Source organism: Felis catus, chromosome E1, assembly GCF_018350175.1.
Source record: "Felis catus isolate Fca126 chromosome E1, F.catus_Fca126_mat1.0, whole genome shotgun sequence".
NCBI classification, from domain to species: Eukaryota; Metazoa; Chordata; class Mammalia; order Carnivora; family Felidae; genus Felis; species Felis catus.
In genome coordinates this window covers 23,096,825-23,108,919 of record NC_058381.1, presented here as the reverse complement: position 1 = coordinate 23,108,919, position 12,095 = coordinate 23,096,825, and the positions used below count along the sequence as shown (strand labels likewise).

General features: G+C 56.6%; 1 protein-coding gene across 2 annotated transcripts; it reads right to left on the bottom strand.

Moving 5' to 3' along the window:
• Positions 1-621: 621 nt before the first annotated feature.
• RASL10B (RAS like family 10 member B) lies at positions 622-11,680 on the bottom strand. Of its 2 annotated transcripts, XM_023243686.2 has the most exons (4): positions 11,438-11,680; positions 8,346-8,709; positions 3,659-3,783; positions 622-3,106 (listed from the first exon to the last, which is right to left on the bottom strand). In XM_023243686.2, exons 2-4 carry the CDS (start codon positions 8,559-8,561, stop codon positions 2,836-2,838), a joined length of 612 nt encoding a protein of 203 aa, XP_023099454.1. In that variant the 5' UTR covers positions 8,562-8,709; positions 11,438-11,680; the 3' UTR covers positions 622-2,835. The 2 variants fall into 2 exon arrangements, with proteins under 2 accessions (XP_023099454.1, XP_044900509.1); XM_045044574.1 differs by lacking the exon at positions 11,438-11,680 and having other exon boundaries at positions 8,346-11,317.
• Positions 11,681-12,095: the final 415 nt, after the last annotated feature.

Here is a 12,095-nt window from a genome sequence, read left to right as displayed (position 1 = left end):
TTGACTCCCCCACTCTAGCATTGTGGTGGTGCAGGAAGGTAAAGCTTCAAGTGTTACCCACTGGAGTGGAAGGGGATGAGGCGCAGGGAACTGGGGGTGAGAGCCGCTTCCTCTCTTGAGGTTTAGTCAACCTAGCCAGACAGCCAATCTCTCCAGGAAGCTGCTTGTGTGTCAGCACCATGGACAGGGGCAGAGCACTTCAGGACTTCAAAACTTTGCTCTGGGGTTTGGGAACGGAGATCACTTAGTCAAGAGGGATGGTTGAGATTGTTCTTATCCCATTCACAGCCACAAAAGGGCTGCAGAAGCTTGGTCACGAGTGGGAACAAAGACACAGCAGCAGGAGCTGGGATTGAGTCCAGTTATGAAAGTTTTCCCGAGAGTGGGGCGGAGGGTGAGACCTTTCGCTTTCCCTCAGGATGGTTTTGATCAGTTGGAGGGCTAGGGGGCTAGGGAGAGAAGATGAGTCCCAAACTCTTCCTCTTAATTCTCCTGGTTGCTCCAGGCTCTGGGACTCAGAGCCACCTCATTACCCTGGCAGTCCTTCCACAGCAGATCTCAGCAGGCAGGCCCTCTAGGGAACCCTTTCCCTCTCAGGGCAGGAACTGAGCCAACACATTGTACAGAAACGAGGGAAAACACTCCCTGATTTTTAATCTGACTTCCAATCACAGCGCAATGGGCATCACACACACACACACAAACTTCCAGACCCTGTGGTGGGAAACCCTGGGTGGGTGGGGACAGAGACTCAAAATGGGAGTGCAAGGAATCAAAATCAAATACCTGGGGTGCAGTGGAGGGGGTGAGGGGGGTTGGCCAGGCAATACATTCCAATGGCTCCCACAAGGGGTAGCCAGAGGCCTGGGTTCCCCACACCCACCTCAGGTGCCTCAGCTAGGGGTGACAGTGATGGGGCAGGTGAGATGCTGCCATCCCTCACCCCAGCCCCCTGGTGAACCAGGGGGCAGGGATGCAGGGGATAAAAGGGGGCAGGCCCTCTTCCTTACCCTCCCAGCCACTCCCAAGGTGTGGGGAAGGGGAGCCACCTCCTCTGTTTCAGAGGGAGGCTCAGAGAGAGCGGGTCACTTGCCCAAAGTCATGCAGCAGAGCAGGGACTAGAACCCAGGAATATGGGACTGCCCCAGGTCAGGGCAGCCACTGCAGGGCTGCGGATACACCCCATGGGTGGCGGGAGAATCAGCTGGGGAAGTAGAAGGGAGAATCAGATTCCCTCTCACACTAGATCTGGATAAATTCCCCACCCATGACCCCTCCCCCAGACTCCGTTCCATCACCACTCTGGGCTACCTGATTTTTCTGGTCTAGATGCTGCAGCTTGGCTACATCGAGGCTGGGTTGTTCTATCTGCCCGTCTTCTAACAAGGGACCTTCCTATCTTCTCACCACACCAGGGCTCAGGGCTCAGCCTCAAGGAGCACTCAGCTGGGGGCAGGGGACACACGCCATTGGTCCCACCCTCCGAGTACCCCAGTAATCCCTCAGGCCGCTCCTAGTATCTTCAATGGATTTTGTTATTTCTAAATCGGTACAAAACTGACAGTGATCAGCTCCGGTGACGAGAGGTAGAAACCGGCCAGGTGGCCGGAGAAAATGGGGTGGAGTGAGTCAGGGCATAGGGCCAACTGGTGTTGGGACAAGGGGGCATCAGATCCTGAGGGCCTCCATCTAGGGGTGGGTATGTGGGCATATCTCCCCCAAGGACAGGGGTCTCCATAATTCTTATCCTGGCTCTGCCCCTCCCCGGATTTATCAGAGAAATCTGAGATTCAAGGCAGGTAGGGTCTGGGGCAGTCAGATTGGAGTGGGATGGGGAGATAAGAGTCTTCACTAGCACAACCTAACCCCTCCCCCTCACAGGGCACCACCTTGCCCACCACCAGCCCCCCAAACCCAACATCCCCCAATCTTGCAGACCACCCAACGCAAGGGGGAAGAGAGGGCTGGAATCTGGCATCATGGAAATAAATTTATCCTTTGGGGGATTCCCTCTCCACACTGTCAAGGAAAACAAAAAGTTTTAACCCAGGGGGTGATCTGGCTTTGGGGTCAGGAAGGGGATGAGGGGCACCCGGCAGGGATGGACCATCGAGTTAAGGCTGGAAGGTAGGTTGTTGTGTCTCTGGGGGCTGCTGGGCGGGGAGATCTCCCTGGAAGGGGGAGAACTCAGCCTTCTCCCCCTGACTGACCCTTGACCTCAACCCTCGGACCCTGACTATGGTCCTTGGGCCACCCGCATCTCTCTGCCCTGTGCCCGTGGTGCTGACGGTCCAAAGGCTGGCCTCACAGAGAAGCTGCCAGGATCTGCGACAAGGGGGTGAACGAAGTGAGAGCCCTGTGAACGGAGCCGGGGGCGGGAAGGTGGACCGGAGGGTGGATAAGACAGCTAAGGGCCAACAGACGCTTGGGCAGACAGACACAGGAGTAGACGACGCAGGGCAATGACAGACACACTCTCTGGAGAAGACGGGTGGGGGCCCCGGCCAAGGCAGCACCTCCCCACCCCCACCCCCATACCCCGCGCTCACCGCCAATCCCCAAAGGCTGAGGCGCCCCTTGGGGGCCTGGCCGGGCACTGCGCTAACTCCAGCACTAAGGCCAGCGGGCCCAGGAAGACCGCTGGCCCAGGAGAGGGCTTGGACTGGGCAGTTACCGGAGGCTCTCTCGTCCTCCGCCCCTCACCGGGAGGCGCGCGGCTGCGGGGCCGTCGCAGGCCCGGACCGTCAGAGTCCTACCCCGCCCCTCCGCGCCCGAGCCCGGCAGTCCCCGGGGAGGTCCCCGCCCGTCGGGATGCGGCCGCGGGCGGGCGCGTTGTCACATGATGGCGCAGCGGTTGCGGCGCAGCGCGCCCTGGAAGCGCAGGGCGGCGTGCACGTGCTTGCAGCGGGCGCAGCCGACGCTCTTGAGCAGCTCGCTGAAGAGCAGCAGGATGTGCCAGTTGTACTTGGCCGAGCACTCCACGTAGCCGCACTTCCAGGTCTTGCGCACCAGGTGTGACACGTTCCAGCGCGGGATCACGCGCCCGCGCTGCAGGTCCCGCTTGTTGCCCACGATGATGATGGGCGTCTCCGAGGTGCCGATCACCCTGCGGGGGTGAGGGGGGAATCTCAGAACTCCACAGTCCGGTCTCACAACCACTGGACTTCGAGAAGGGCAGGCTGTGCCTGGTCAATACTGCTACTACCATACTTGTGTTCCGCCTGCAGCGCTAAGCCCTCGGGATACCTTATATTGTCCAATCAGAGCAACTGATCTGAAAGGTAGGTACTATTGTTATCCCCATTTTACAGATGAGGAACCTGAGTCTAACCTGTTAAGTGGCTTAAAGTCATGCAGAAGAGTGACCCTGACACTTTTTTTTCCCTCCCCAGAGCCCCTGCTCTTAAGCACTGCACTAGACTAGCCACCCCCTGGTAAGAATCCCAAAGTGAGTTATTAGAAATGGGGACATAACATAGTGTGTGTGTGTGTGTGTGTGTGTGTGAGAGAGAGAGAGAGAGAGAGAGAGAGAGAGAGAGAGAGAGAGAGAGAGAGAATGTGCGGGAACCAGAGGATATTTCATCTAGCAACTCTGTGCGCACCCCACTGTTGCACCCTTAAACAGGAAGTAGCCAGCATTGGTATCCCAGCCCCTCACCTCGTCTCTAGGATCTGCTGGCGGATGGTCTTGACGTACTCAAAGCTGTCAAAGCAGCAGATGTCGTAGACCAGGATGTAGGCATGGACGCTCCGGAGTCCCCTGCAACAGGCATCTGCCCACTCCTGCAACACCCAAGGTCAGGGCCACTCGGAGACCTCCCCTTGCCCCCAGCCACCTCTAGCCAAACACTGACAGCACTCTCACTGGCCACTGCACCCCAGACCTTCCACACCCACCCATCCCAGGAAGCCTGGCCCAGGAAAATGGACAAGCTCGGTATTGGGGCTCCCCCACCTCCAAGCCACGATAGGGAAGGTCACACTATCTGACCTCCAGAGCCAATGCCCTCACTGTCCTGTGCACATCTGGAGCTGAGATCAGCCTTGTCCCATTCTTATTGCCCAACCTGTCCATCCATCCATCCGTCCATTTGGACCTTTGTTCCAGTACATTTACTAAGTGCCCCTAAGAGCCCAGCCCTCTGAGCTAGTTGATGGATCCTGTGAAATCCTGCATCTTCCAAGGCTCAGCTTAAATGCTTCCTCTTCCTCCAGGAAGCCTTCCTGCAAGCAGAAGACTATGCCTTTCATCTCCTGTGTTCTTCTTCTTCCTCTTTTTTTAATGTTTATTTATTTTTGAGAGAGAGAGCATGGGCAGGGGAGGGACAGCGAGGGAGAATCCCAAGCAGGCTCCACGGCACCAGTGCAGAGCCCAATGGGGGGCTCGAACTCACAAACCGTGAGATCTTGACATGAGCCGAAGTTAAGAGTCAGACGCTTAACTGACCGAGCGCCCAGAACATCTCCTGTGTTCTGAGAATCCTTTAGTTATACCTTGGTTAGAGCTGTTTCCATCCCCAGTTCCCTGCTTCTGTTGTGAGCTCTTGAGAGGGTCCTAGCCAGGTCTTCCACATTTTTACACATCTCCTTCTCCTCCCTGCTGAGTGCCTCCCAGCTGTGTTGGCTCTCAGCAGGCTCTTTAATTGCACTACCTAGACTGGTGAGCCCTCTGCAGTCTTGAACCCTAAGTGTTCCATGCTGGAATCAATGCAACGCCCGCCTATAACACTGCCCTTGGATTGCTACCCGAATTGTCCTTTCTGTGTGCTCCACGCTGCCCTCAGGGTCGAGGAGAAAAAGACTGAGACTGGACGCACAGTGGGGGCTGATGTGGAGCAGGGCCCAAAGGTGGCTCCGGGGAGTCAGAGCATCCTGAATGCTTGTCGCAAATTCTCAAGGAGGGGCCGCAGCTCAAGAGGAGTAGGCTCCTGGAAAGGCTGAAGTGTACTAAAGGGAAGGTTCCTTAGGAGACTAATGAGCTGATTAACCTTCCAGCAGATGGCAAATGCAAGAGCAGTTGAAGGCAGCTGGTGTGTGAACAAGAAGGGGGTCCCTGAAGCTGGGGGAGGGGAGGCCTCCGAGGACAAAGAGACCCAGGGTCTTCTGCCTTGAGGGCCCTGGCAAAAGACTCGGAGGAGGTGCAGACATGTCCCCGTGGTGCCAGCTTATGAGCTTCACTGGGGCAGGGGCCAGGCTTGCAGGACTACAGCTGGTCCTCCACCTCAGAGCAGGAAGAAAAGAGGCAGGGGTAGAGAGTTAAGTCCAGCTCCAGAAAAGCACTTCCCAACTCAAAGGCTTAGAAGCTGCTGCAGTGGATTTCCCCAGGGAGATGATGTGGCATCTTTTCTTTGTGCTGAGTTTTAACTCTGGTGCAGGGGGAAGATGCTGAGGACAAATCTAAAACCACAGGGAACCAGGAGCTGGCTTCTCAGGCCAGGGAAGACTGCACTCAGCTGGACACGGTGCCCTCTGGGAGCCTGGGACCCCCATGTGCACACAGTTCCTCCCTCATCTCATGCAAGGGTTGGATATCAGCGGGAAATAGGAGAGACAGGGAGACGGGCAGAGAGGCTCCCACCTTCTTCCAGCCCTTCGCTGGGGAGAGGGAACAGCTGCCGGCCTTTGAGGGTGATAGCCCACCTCTCCCCCAACACGCTGCCTCTTCCAGAGGGCTTCCAGCCTGCCCTCCTGCCCACTGCTCTGGGTGGGGGGGTGCCTAAAAGGGAGAAGAAGAAGTCTCCTGATTGTCTGGGTTGTGCCTTCACTCCTGATTGAAGGGAGGGAGCAAGAAAACTGACCTTTCCTTCCAGCTAGCTCTGTGCGGGGTTTCAGACTGTAGGAAATCATCTTGGGGCTGTGTCAACAAAGAAAGAGCACTGAAAACTGAGTCCAGTTCTAAGGACACCTGGCTGCTGACCATGCATTTGTTGCTCTAACCTCAGCTTCCTCCTCTGATAGGAGGAGAGGGACTACAGAAGGAACGACTGAGGCTCAGAAAATGCCACTCTCTTCTGGGCTGGATCTCATCTGTCATTGGGGAAGAATGTATTTCTCTTTTCTTTTCAGACAGTGGCCACTGGGTTTTTATATTGATCTCTGGGCATGCAGGGTCCTTTCTCTATATTTCTCTGCTCAGGGTCCCTTTCTTGTGTGAAGCCTGGATAGCCTGGAGAGTCTAAAACTCAGGATCAATCAGAAAGAAAGAGGCCAACAATCCAACAGAAAGATGGACAAAGGCATTACTAGTTGTCAAAAAAGAAACGCAAAAGCCCTTACACATATGAAAAGATGCTCAACTTTGGTCACAACCAGAGATGCAAATAAAAACTATTCTGAGAATATCTCATCTCATCCATTAGACTGTCAAAACTCCAGAAGGTGGACAATACATCCTGATGGCAAGGCTTTAGGGAAACTAGCATTCACGTACAGTCCTCGCAACACAAAATGTGCAACTTTCTAGAAGGGGAGAGAAATCTGGCAATACCTTCCAAATATAGCTGCATTCATCCTTTGACCTGGCAATACCATTTTGGGGGCTCGTTTCCACAGAAACACCTCCCTGTGTGCAGAGAGACTACGAACAAGGCTATTTGTGTGGCATTGCTTAAGACAGCAAAAGACTAGAAACAACCCACTCGTCCAACAAGAGGGGACTCCATTGTACATCTCTCCGATAGGGCACAGTGTGGCCATGCTACTGACATTCAGGTACTAACACTCAGGGAAGATCTCCAGGTTAAAACGAAAAGCAAAAAGACAAGGTGTAGAGCAATTTTTTTTTCTGTAAGAAAGGAATAAGAATACATTTTTTTATTTATCTATAGAAACACTGGAAGTGGAAGTAAAAAACCAATTGACAATGGCCATAGAGAGTGGGGCAAGAATCAGGGTGAAGAAGGCAGGGGCGAGATTGAGATTTCTCTGTATGTACCTTTTTACAGTTTGAACTTTTTAAAAAAAAAAGTTTGGACTTTTTTTTTTTTTTTTTTTTTTTTAAGAGAGAGAGGGCATGAGCAGATAAGAGGGCCAGAGGGAAAGAGAGAGAGAATCTTAAGCAGGCTCCAGGCTGAGCATGGAGTCCAATGCAGGGCTTGATCCCATGACCTTGGGATCATGACCTGAGCCGAAATCAAGAGGTGGATACGCAACTGACTGACCCGGTCAGGCACTCCACAAAGTTTGGACTTTTAAACTATGTCTTACCCATTCCAAAGTCGATATTAAATTAAAATTAAATCTACAACAAAATGTGAAAAAAGAAGCCGCTCAATGTGCAAAACTGGCACAAGATCTGAGTATCCACTTGGGCCGCTGTTCAAGTCCACCGTGGAGGAGAACCAGAAGGCCCTGACCCCAGACGCGCTGCCCTGATCTCACTTTTTCCAAGAGGCCCATGTGTGGATCAGGTTTTTGTCTTTGGTGTTAATCCCCCACAGCTGGGGTGGGACAGACAGGTACCCTTGGGCTTGGGCCAAGGTCCTCCTGCCCGGAGTTGCTGAGACAGTGCTGAGACCTAGCCCCTGCCCCAGAGATTGCTGTATTTGTGGTCACAACTGGCCAAGCTGTGGCCCCTGCCTCTCCTTCCAGAGAAACTTCTGAACGCTCTGGTCAGGGGCTTCCTTCGGTGAGCAGATATGTCTTAGAGCTAAGCCTCCACTAGCACCCTATCCCCTCTCAAGCCAGAGGTAGAGAGACGGAAGGGGGGCCTGGTCCCTGCAGGCTGGGGAAAGGGGCACTATAAGCCAGGACACTGGGGGCATCTGAATCCACCCCCTGCAGGAAGGGTGCCCAGTGAGCCAGTCCTGAGGCCATCACTTAAAGAACGGCCTGTAGGCAAAGGACCGGTTGGGGCCTCCAGTCTCGGAGAACATACCTTTCCCAGGCCCTGGCTTTTTCTTCCGCTGTCCTAGATGAGAAGGGTCTGAGGCCACGGTGGGCACAACCCAGAGTATTAATAGCACCTAGTGTTCCTGCCTTTCTCTCCACTGCCCTTTACCTGCCCAATCTCACTGAGCTGATGCCAACCACGGCATTTACTGTACTATGTAATAATTGCCGGTTTGCCTTCTCACCCGACGGTGAGTTAGTTCCTGGAGAGCAAACTGCACGTCTGTTTTGCCCGCCATTCTGCCCTGGTGCCCACCACACGTTATACACTCATTAAAGATGCACTGAATAAAGCCGCACACACGTGATGGCTCGAGACAGGGTGGCCTGTGGTGCTGCATGGAGCCCTCAGAGCCTGAAGGATGGGGACAGGGCCAGAGCCTGGAAAAGGCGGGAGTCCAGCGCCTCCCCCACCCCTCCACTCCCCAGCTGGCCACACCAGCCGGCCCTCCTACCTGCAGTGTGTTGACAGGGAAGGTGCTGATGGGTGGGAAGTCGAGGATCTGGAGGTCGTGCACGTGGCCGTTCATGACGACAGCAGGCAGGTAGAGGCGGCGGGCGGTGGTGGGCACGCAGACCTCGCTGAACTCGTTGTACAGGAACTGGCGCACGATGGCACTTTTGCCCACGCCTCGCGCCCCCAGCACGGCCACCCGGTAGGTGGAGACCATGCCTCCCGCCCCGCTCCGCCACCGCGTCCTCGCCGCTGCCTGGGGCTCCCCCGGGCTGCATATTCCAGGGGCTGGGGGCTCAGCCACCGTCAGGACCCACCATTGCTGCCCCTGTTTTGCCCCGGGCCCTCTGCGGCCTCCACCTGGACTGTGGGGACAAGAGGTGGGCTTGGTGGGCCCGCTTTTCCCTGGACCTGTCCTGTACTTCCCCAGCCCAGGAACTTGGCTGAAGCTGTTACTGCCTCTCAGAAAGCCTTCCCTTTCCCAGAACACCTAGCTCCATCTACCCAGAGCCTCTCCACCCTCCCTTCTCCATTTTTTTTCCTGCCACCCGCCCACCGGTGGGAATCACTCTTTCTTGTGTTATGATCAGACATGTGGCCACTTCCGACCCCCCCAGCCAGGCCAGGCTGCAGAGCAGAGTGGGACGCACCCTAGACTTGCTCCAATCCCCACTTTCCCATAGAGCCCAGAATGAGCCAAGGCCAAGCGTGTCTCATCAGAGACACTCACAGCATTTTGTGGAGAGAGTCCTTTGTTGGGCAGGACGTTTTACATCCTGTTGGGAACCCTGGCCCAGATGACTGCTGTGTGCTCTGGAGCATACTACTTGTTGAACACTTAGTGTTAGCACAGCCACATGGTTATCCATAGTCAAAACAGTAGCCCTCAGGGATGGGTAACCATCCCCCTTTCCAGAAGACTCAGGAGGGAGCGAGAAGCATGCCCAAGGGCACACAGCTGACAGCAACAGCCGCCCCTCCACAAAGTTGCAATACCTCCGACCTCCTCCGAGTTTAGTGCTTCTAGCTGGTCAATCCCTACAGGCCAAGGGCTATGTCTCATTCTCTGGCATCCCCCCAAACTCAGAGGGCCTGGCACATAGCAGGTGCCCAGGAAAGGACTGCTACAGGGTTGGACCTTGCTATGCTCAGTTTCGGTGACTTCGGAGCTTAGGGGTAAACCCCGGCTATGATGTTTCCTAGCTGTGGTCAGAGGGCAAATCACCTGCCCAGTCTGCACACATATAAAGTGGGGTTAACAGGCCCTACTTCTGGGATAATCCAAGCAAACCTCCTAACCAGCTGCCTTCTCCTTCTGTTGGGGATGGTGACCAGGGAGGCTGGTCCACACCTGAGACCTCCTGTCCAGGGACTGTTCACGGGAGGGTGACACCAGTGCCTACTATGTGGGCCCAGGGCAGACGGATTTGCTGGATTCCGACAAGGCCATGCTTTTCAGGTTATGTGCATGTCCTCTCTGTGGATATATGTTCTTTCCATATATGCGCAGTTCACAGCTGAATTGTCCCTCAGTCTGAAAATCCAATCTATTGGGTATGTGTACAGACAGTAGAGTAAACAGAAGGCAGGATTTGGGGTGAGACCCGCCAAGGTTTGGTTCCCAGCTCTGCCACCTAAAATGTGTCCTTGGGCAAGAAACTTCATAGGGTGTTGTGAGGTCATGAAAGTAAAACCCAGTGCCAGGAACAGCAGGTGTTCAACTAACAGCGGCCACGGTTATGTACGGGGGTCCTTCATTCACCTGAGGTTTACTAAGATCTCAGTGGGACCTCCTAGCAACCCCAGGATGGGTCACTATCCACTGTTGTGCTGTTGTTCACATACATGTTGTATGGTGTGTGTGTGTATGAGAAAGAGAGGGAGGGAGAGAGACTCTTCTCCCTGTTTTATTGAAGGTAAAACCAAAACCAAAAACCAGAGACTCAGGGAAGTGAAAACCATACAGCCAGCTGAGCTATCAACCAAACGAGGATCCTGATCTCCTTTCTGTCCCATGTGGTGTCCTTTGCCCAACAGGTGTTTATCTACTTCTATGGGCTTCCCACTGAGGTACGTACCAGTCCCTCCTCCCCCCAAATCCCTCCAGGCCCTGGGCCCCTCAGGCATCCCTGGACACTGTCAGCTTGGCAGAGAGCCTCGGCTGGGTTAATTACATAACCAGCACAAGCAGGTGAGGAGGGGGGCATACTGGGGGAGGCAGAGAGGACAAGGAATGCAAGAAGAATCCCTGACCTCTCTCTGGGTGTGGCAACTTAGAGGTATCTAGGATGTGTCCTACCTGCAGATTCTCCCGGACGCCACACTCCCTGCACAGAAATCAACCCTTTCTGGAGAATTGCTGGGAAATAAACGGGGCATAGTGCTGGAGCCAGGGAGGGGATGCAAGAGAGGCCCCTAGGCTGGGGCCACCCTCCTGGAACTCACCAGGCCCAAGTGTGGCCCTGTCCCTGACTCAGAGGTGACTAGTGTCCCCTCCCTCTTCCCAGGCGGGGGTCCTGGGTCTAAGTGCCTATTAACCCAACATCCCTAGTTGGGTGGGGACTGAAGAGGGCTGTCCGGAGCATCAGGGCCCAGCTCCCTGAGAGCTCCCTCCCCAAGGCCTGCGCTCCGCAGTGAGTCTGCAGACAGCGCCCGGCAAGAGACCGGGGACACACACAGGGGCCAAAGCCTGCTTCTTGTCCCCTCCCCTAGGCCTGGACACAGGAGTCCTGCTCCAGACTGGCGGCCCTGGCTTTGCGGTCCCATGGGCAGAGTCACACGTCTGCCCGCTGTCTGTCCCCACACGTTCATGTGGGAGTGGGCGGGTGGGGGCGGCAGAGGACGCTGGGCTCCCCATGACCTGATTGGTGGGAGTCTGGGGGGGATGCCGGAGCCCTGCCTGCTCTCCGCCTCCAGCACCTTGCAGGCACCCCCCCTCCCCAGCTCCTGCTCTCACGTGGCCGCCCCGCGCCGCTTCCCCGCCAGCCCGCAGTCCCCCTCCACCCTCCTCGCCCCGGCCCCCGGGCCCGGCCGCCCCGCTCCCACCCGCCCCCCGGCCCTGCCCCGCCCGCCTCCCCTCCTCCCGCCGCTTACCCGGGGCCGTCCTAGCTGCCCCCGGCCCTGGCCGGCCGGCCGGCGGGGCCGCGCTCCCCCCGGGCTCCGGCGCTGCCCCCCGGCTCCCCGGCCCGGGGGGAGAGGGGTGGGGGCGCCCCCGGCTGCCCAGTCGGCGTGGGCTCAGCGGCGGGCGCGGAGGGCAGGTGCGGGCGCCGAGGGGGCAGGAAACCTCCAGCCCAGCTCTCCCTCCGGAGCGCGCCGCCCGCTCGCGCCGGCTGGAGGGAGGCGGAGGGGAGCGCGAGGCCGCGGGGAGGGGGGTGGGGGGGTTCGGGCTGGCGTTCCGCTGGGTCCCTGAGCCTGACAGATTCGCTCGCGCGGCCCTGGACGAATTCTTGAACCCTGCGCCTCTAGACTTGCACCCCCTCCCGACTCCCCCTGGCAGGTTTTTATTTCTCCCCTGGAGGGGTGGGAGGAAGGCGCCAGAGAGGCCCTAGAGCCTTTTGCTTTTTTGCTTCCTTCACTCCAATTCCCGCCCCCCCCCACCCCGCGTCCACCCCAGCTGCTCTCTCTAGGTCCCCCTCTGACCCTTCCCACGCCACAGTCTGCTGCAGGGCGGGCGCACCTGTGTGCCCTGCACCTTGTCCCGCTGGAGGACAGAGTGCAGGATGGTCACTCTCGCCCTTCACCACAGCAGTGC

What these genes read in the sequence shown, in the direction of transcription:
- RASL10B (XM_023243686.2), bottom strand. Translation starts at nt 8,561, where the DNA reads ATGGTCTCCACCTACCGGGTGGCCGTGCTGGGGGCGCGAGGCGTGGGC. An exon ending in TCCCTGTCAACACACTGCAG is followed by an intron (nt 3,784 to 8,345) that starts GTAGGAGGGCCG and finishes TGGGTGTTGCAG; the next exon opens with GAGTGGGCAGATGCCTGTTG. An exon ending in CAGCAGATCCTAGAGACGAG is followed by an intron (nt 3,107 to 3,658) that starts GTGAGGGGCTGG and finishes TCACCCCCGCAG; the next exon opens with GGTGATCGGCACCTCGGAGA.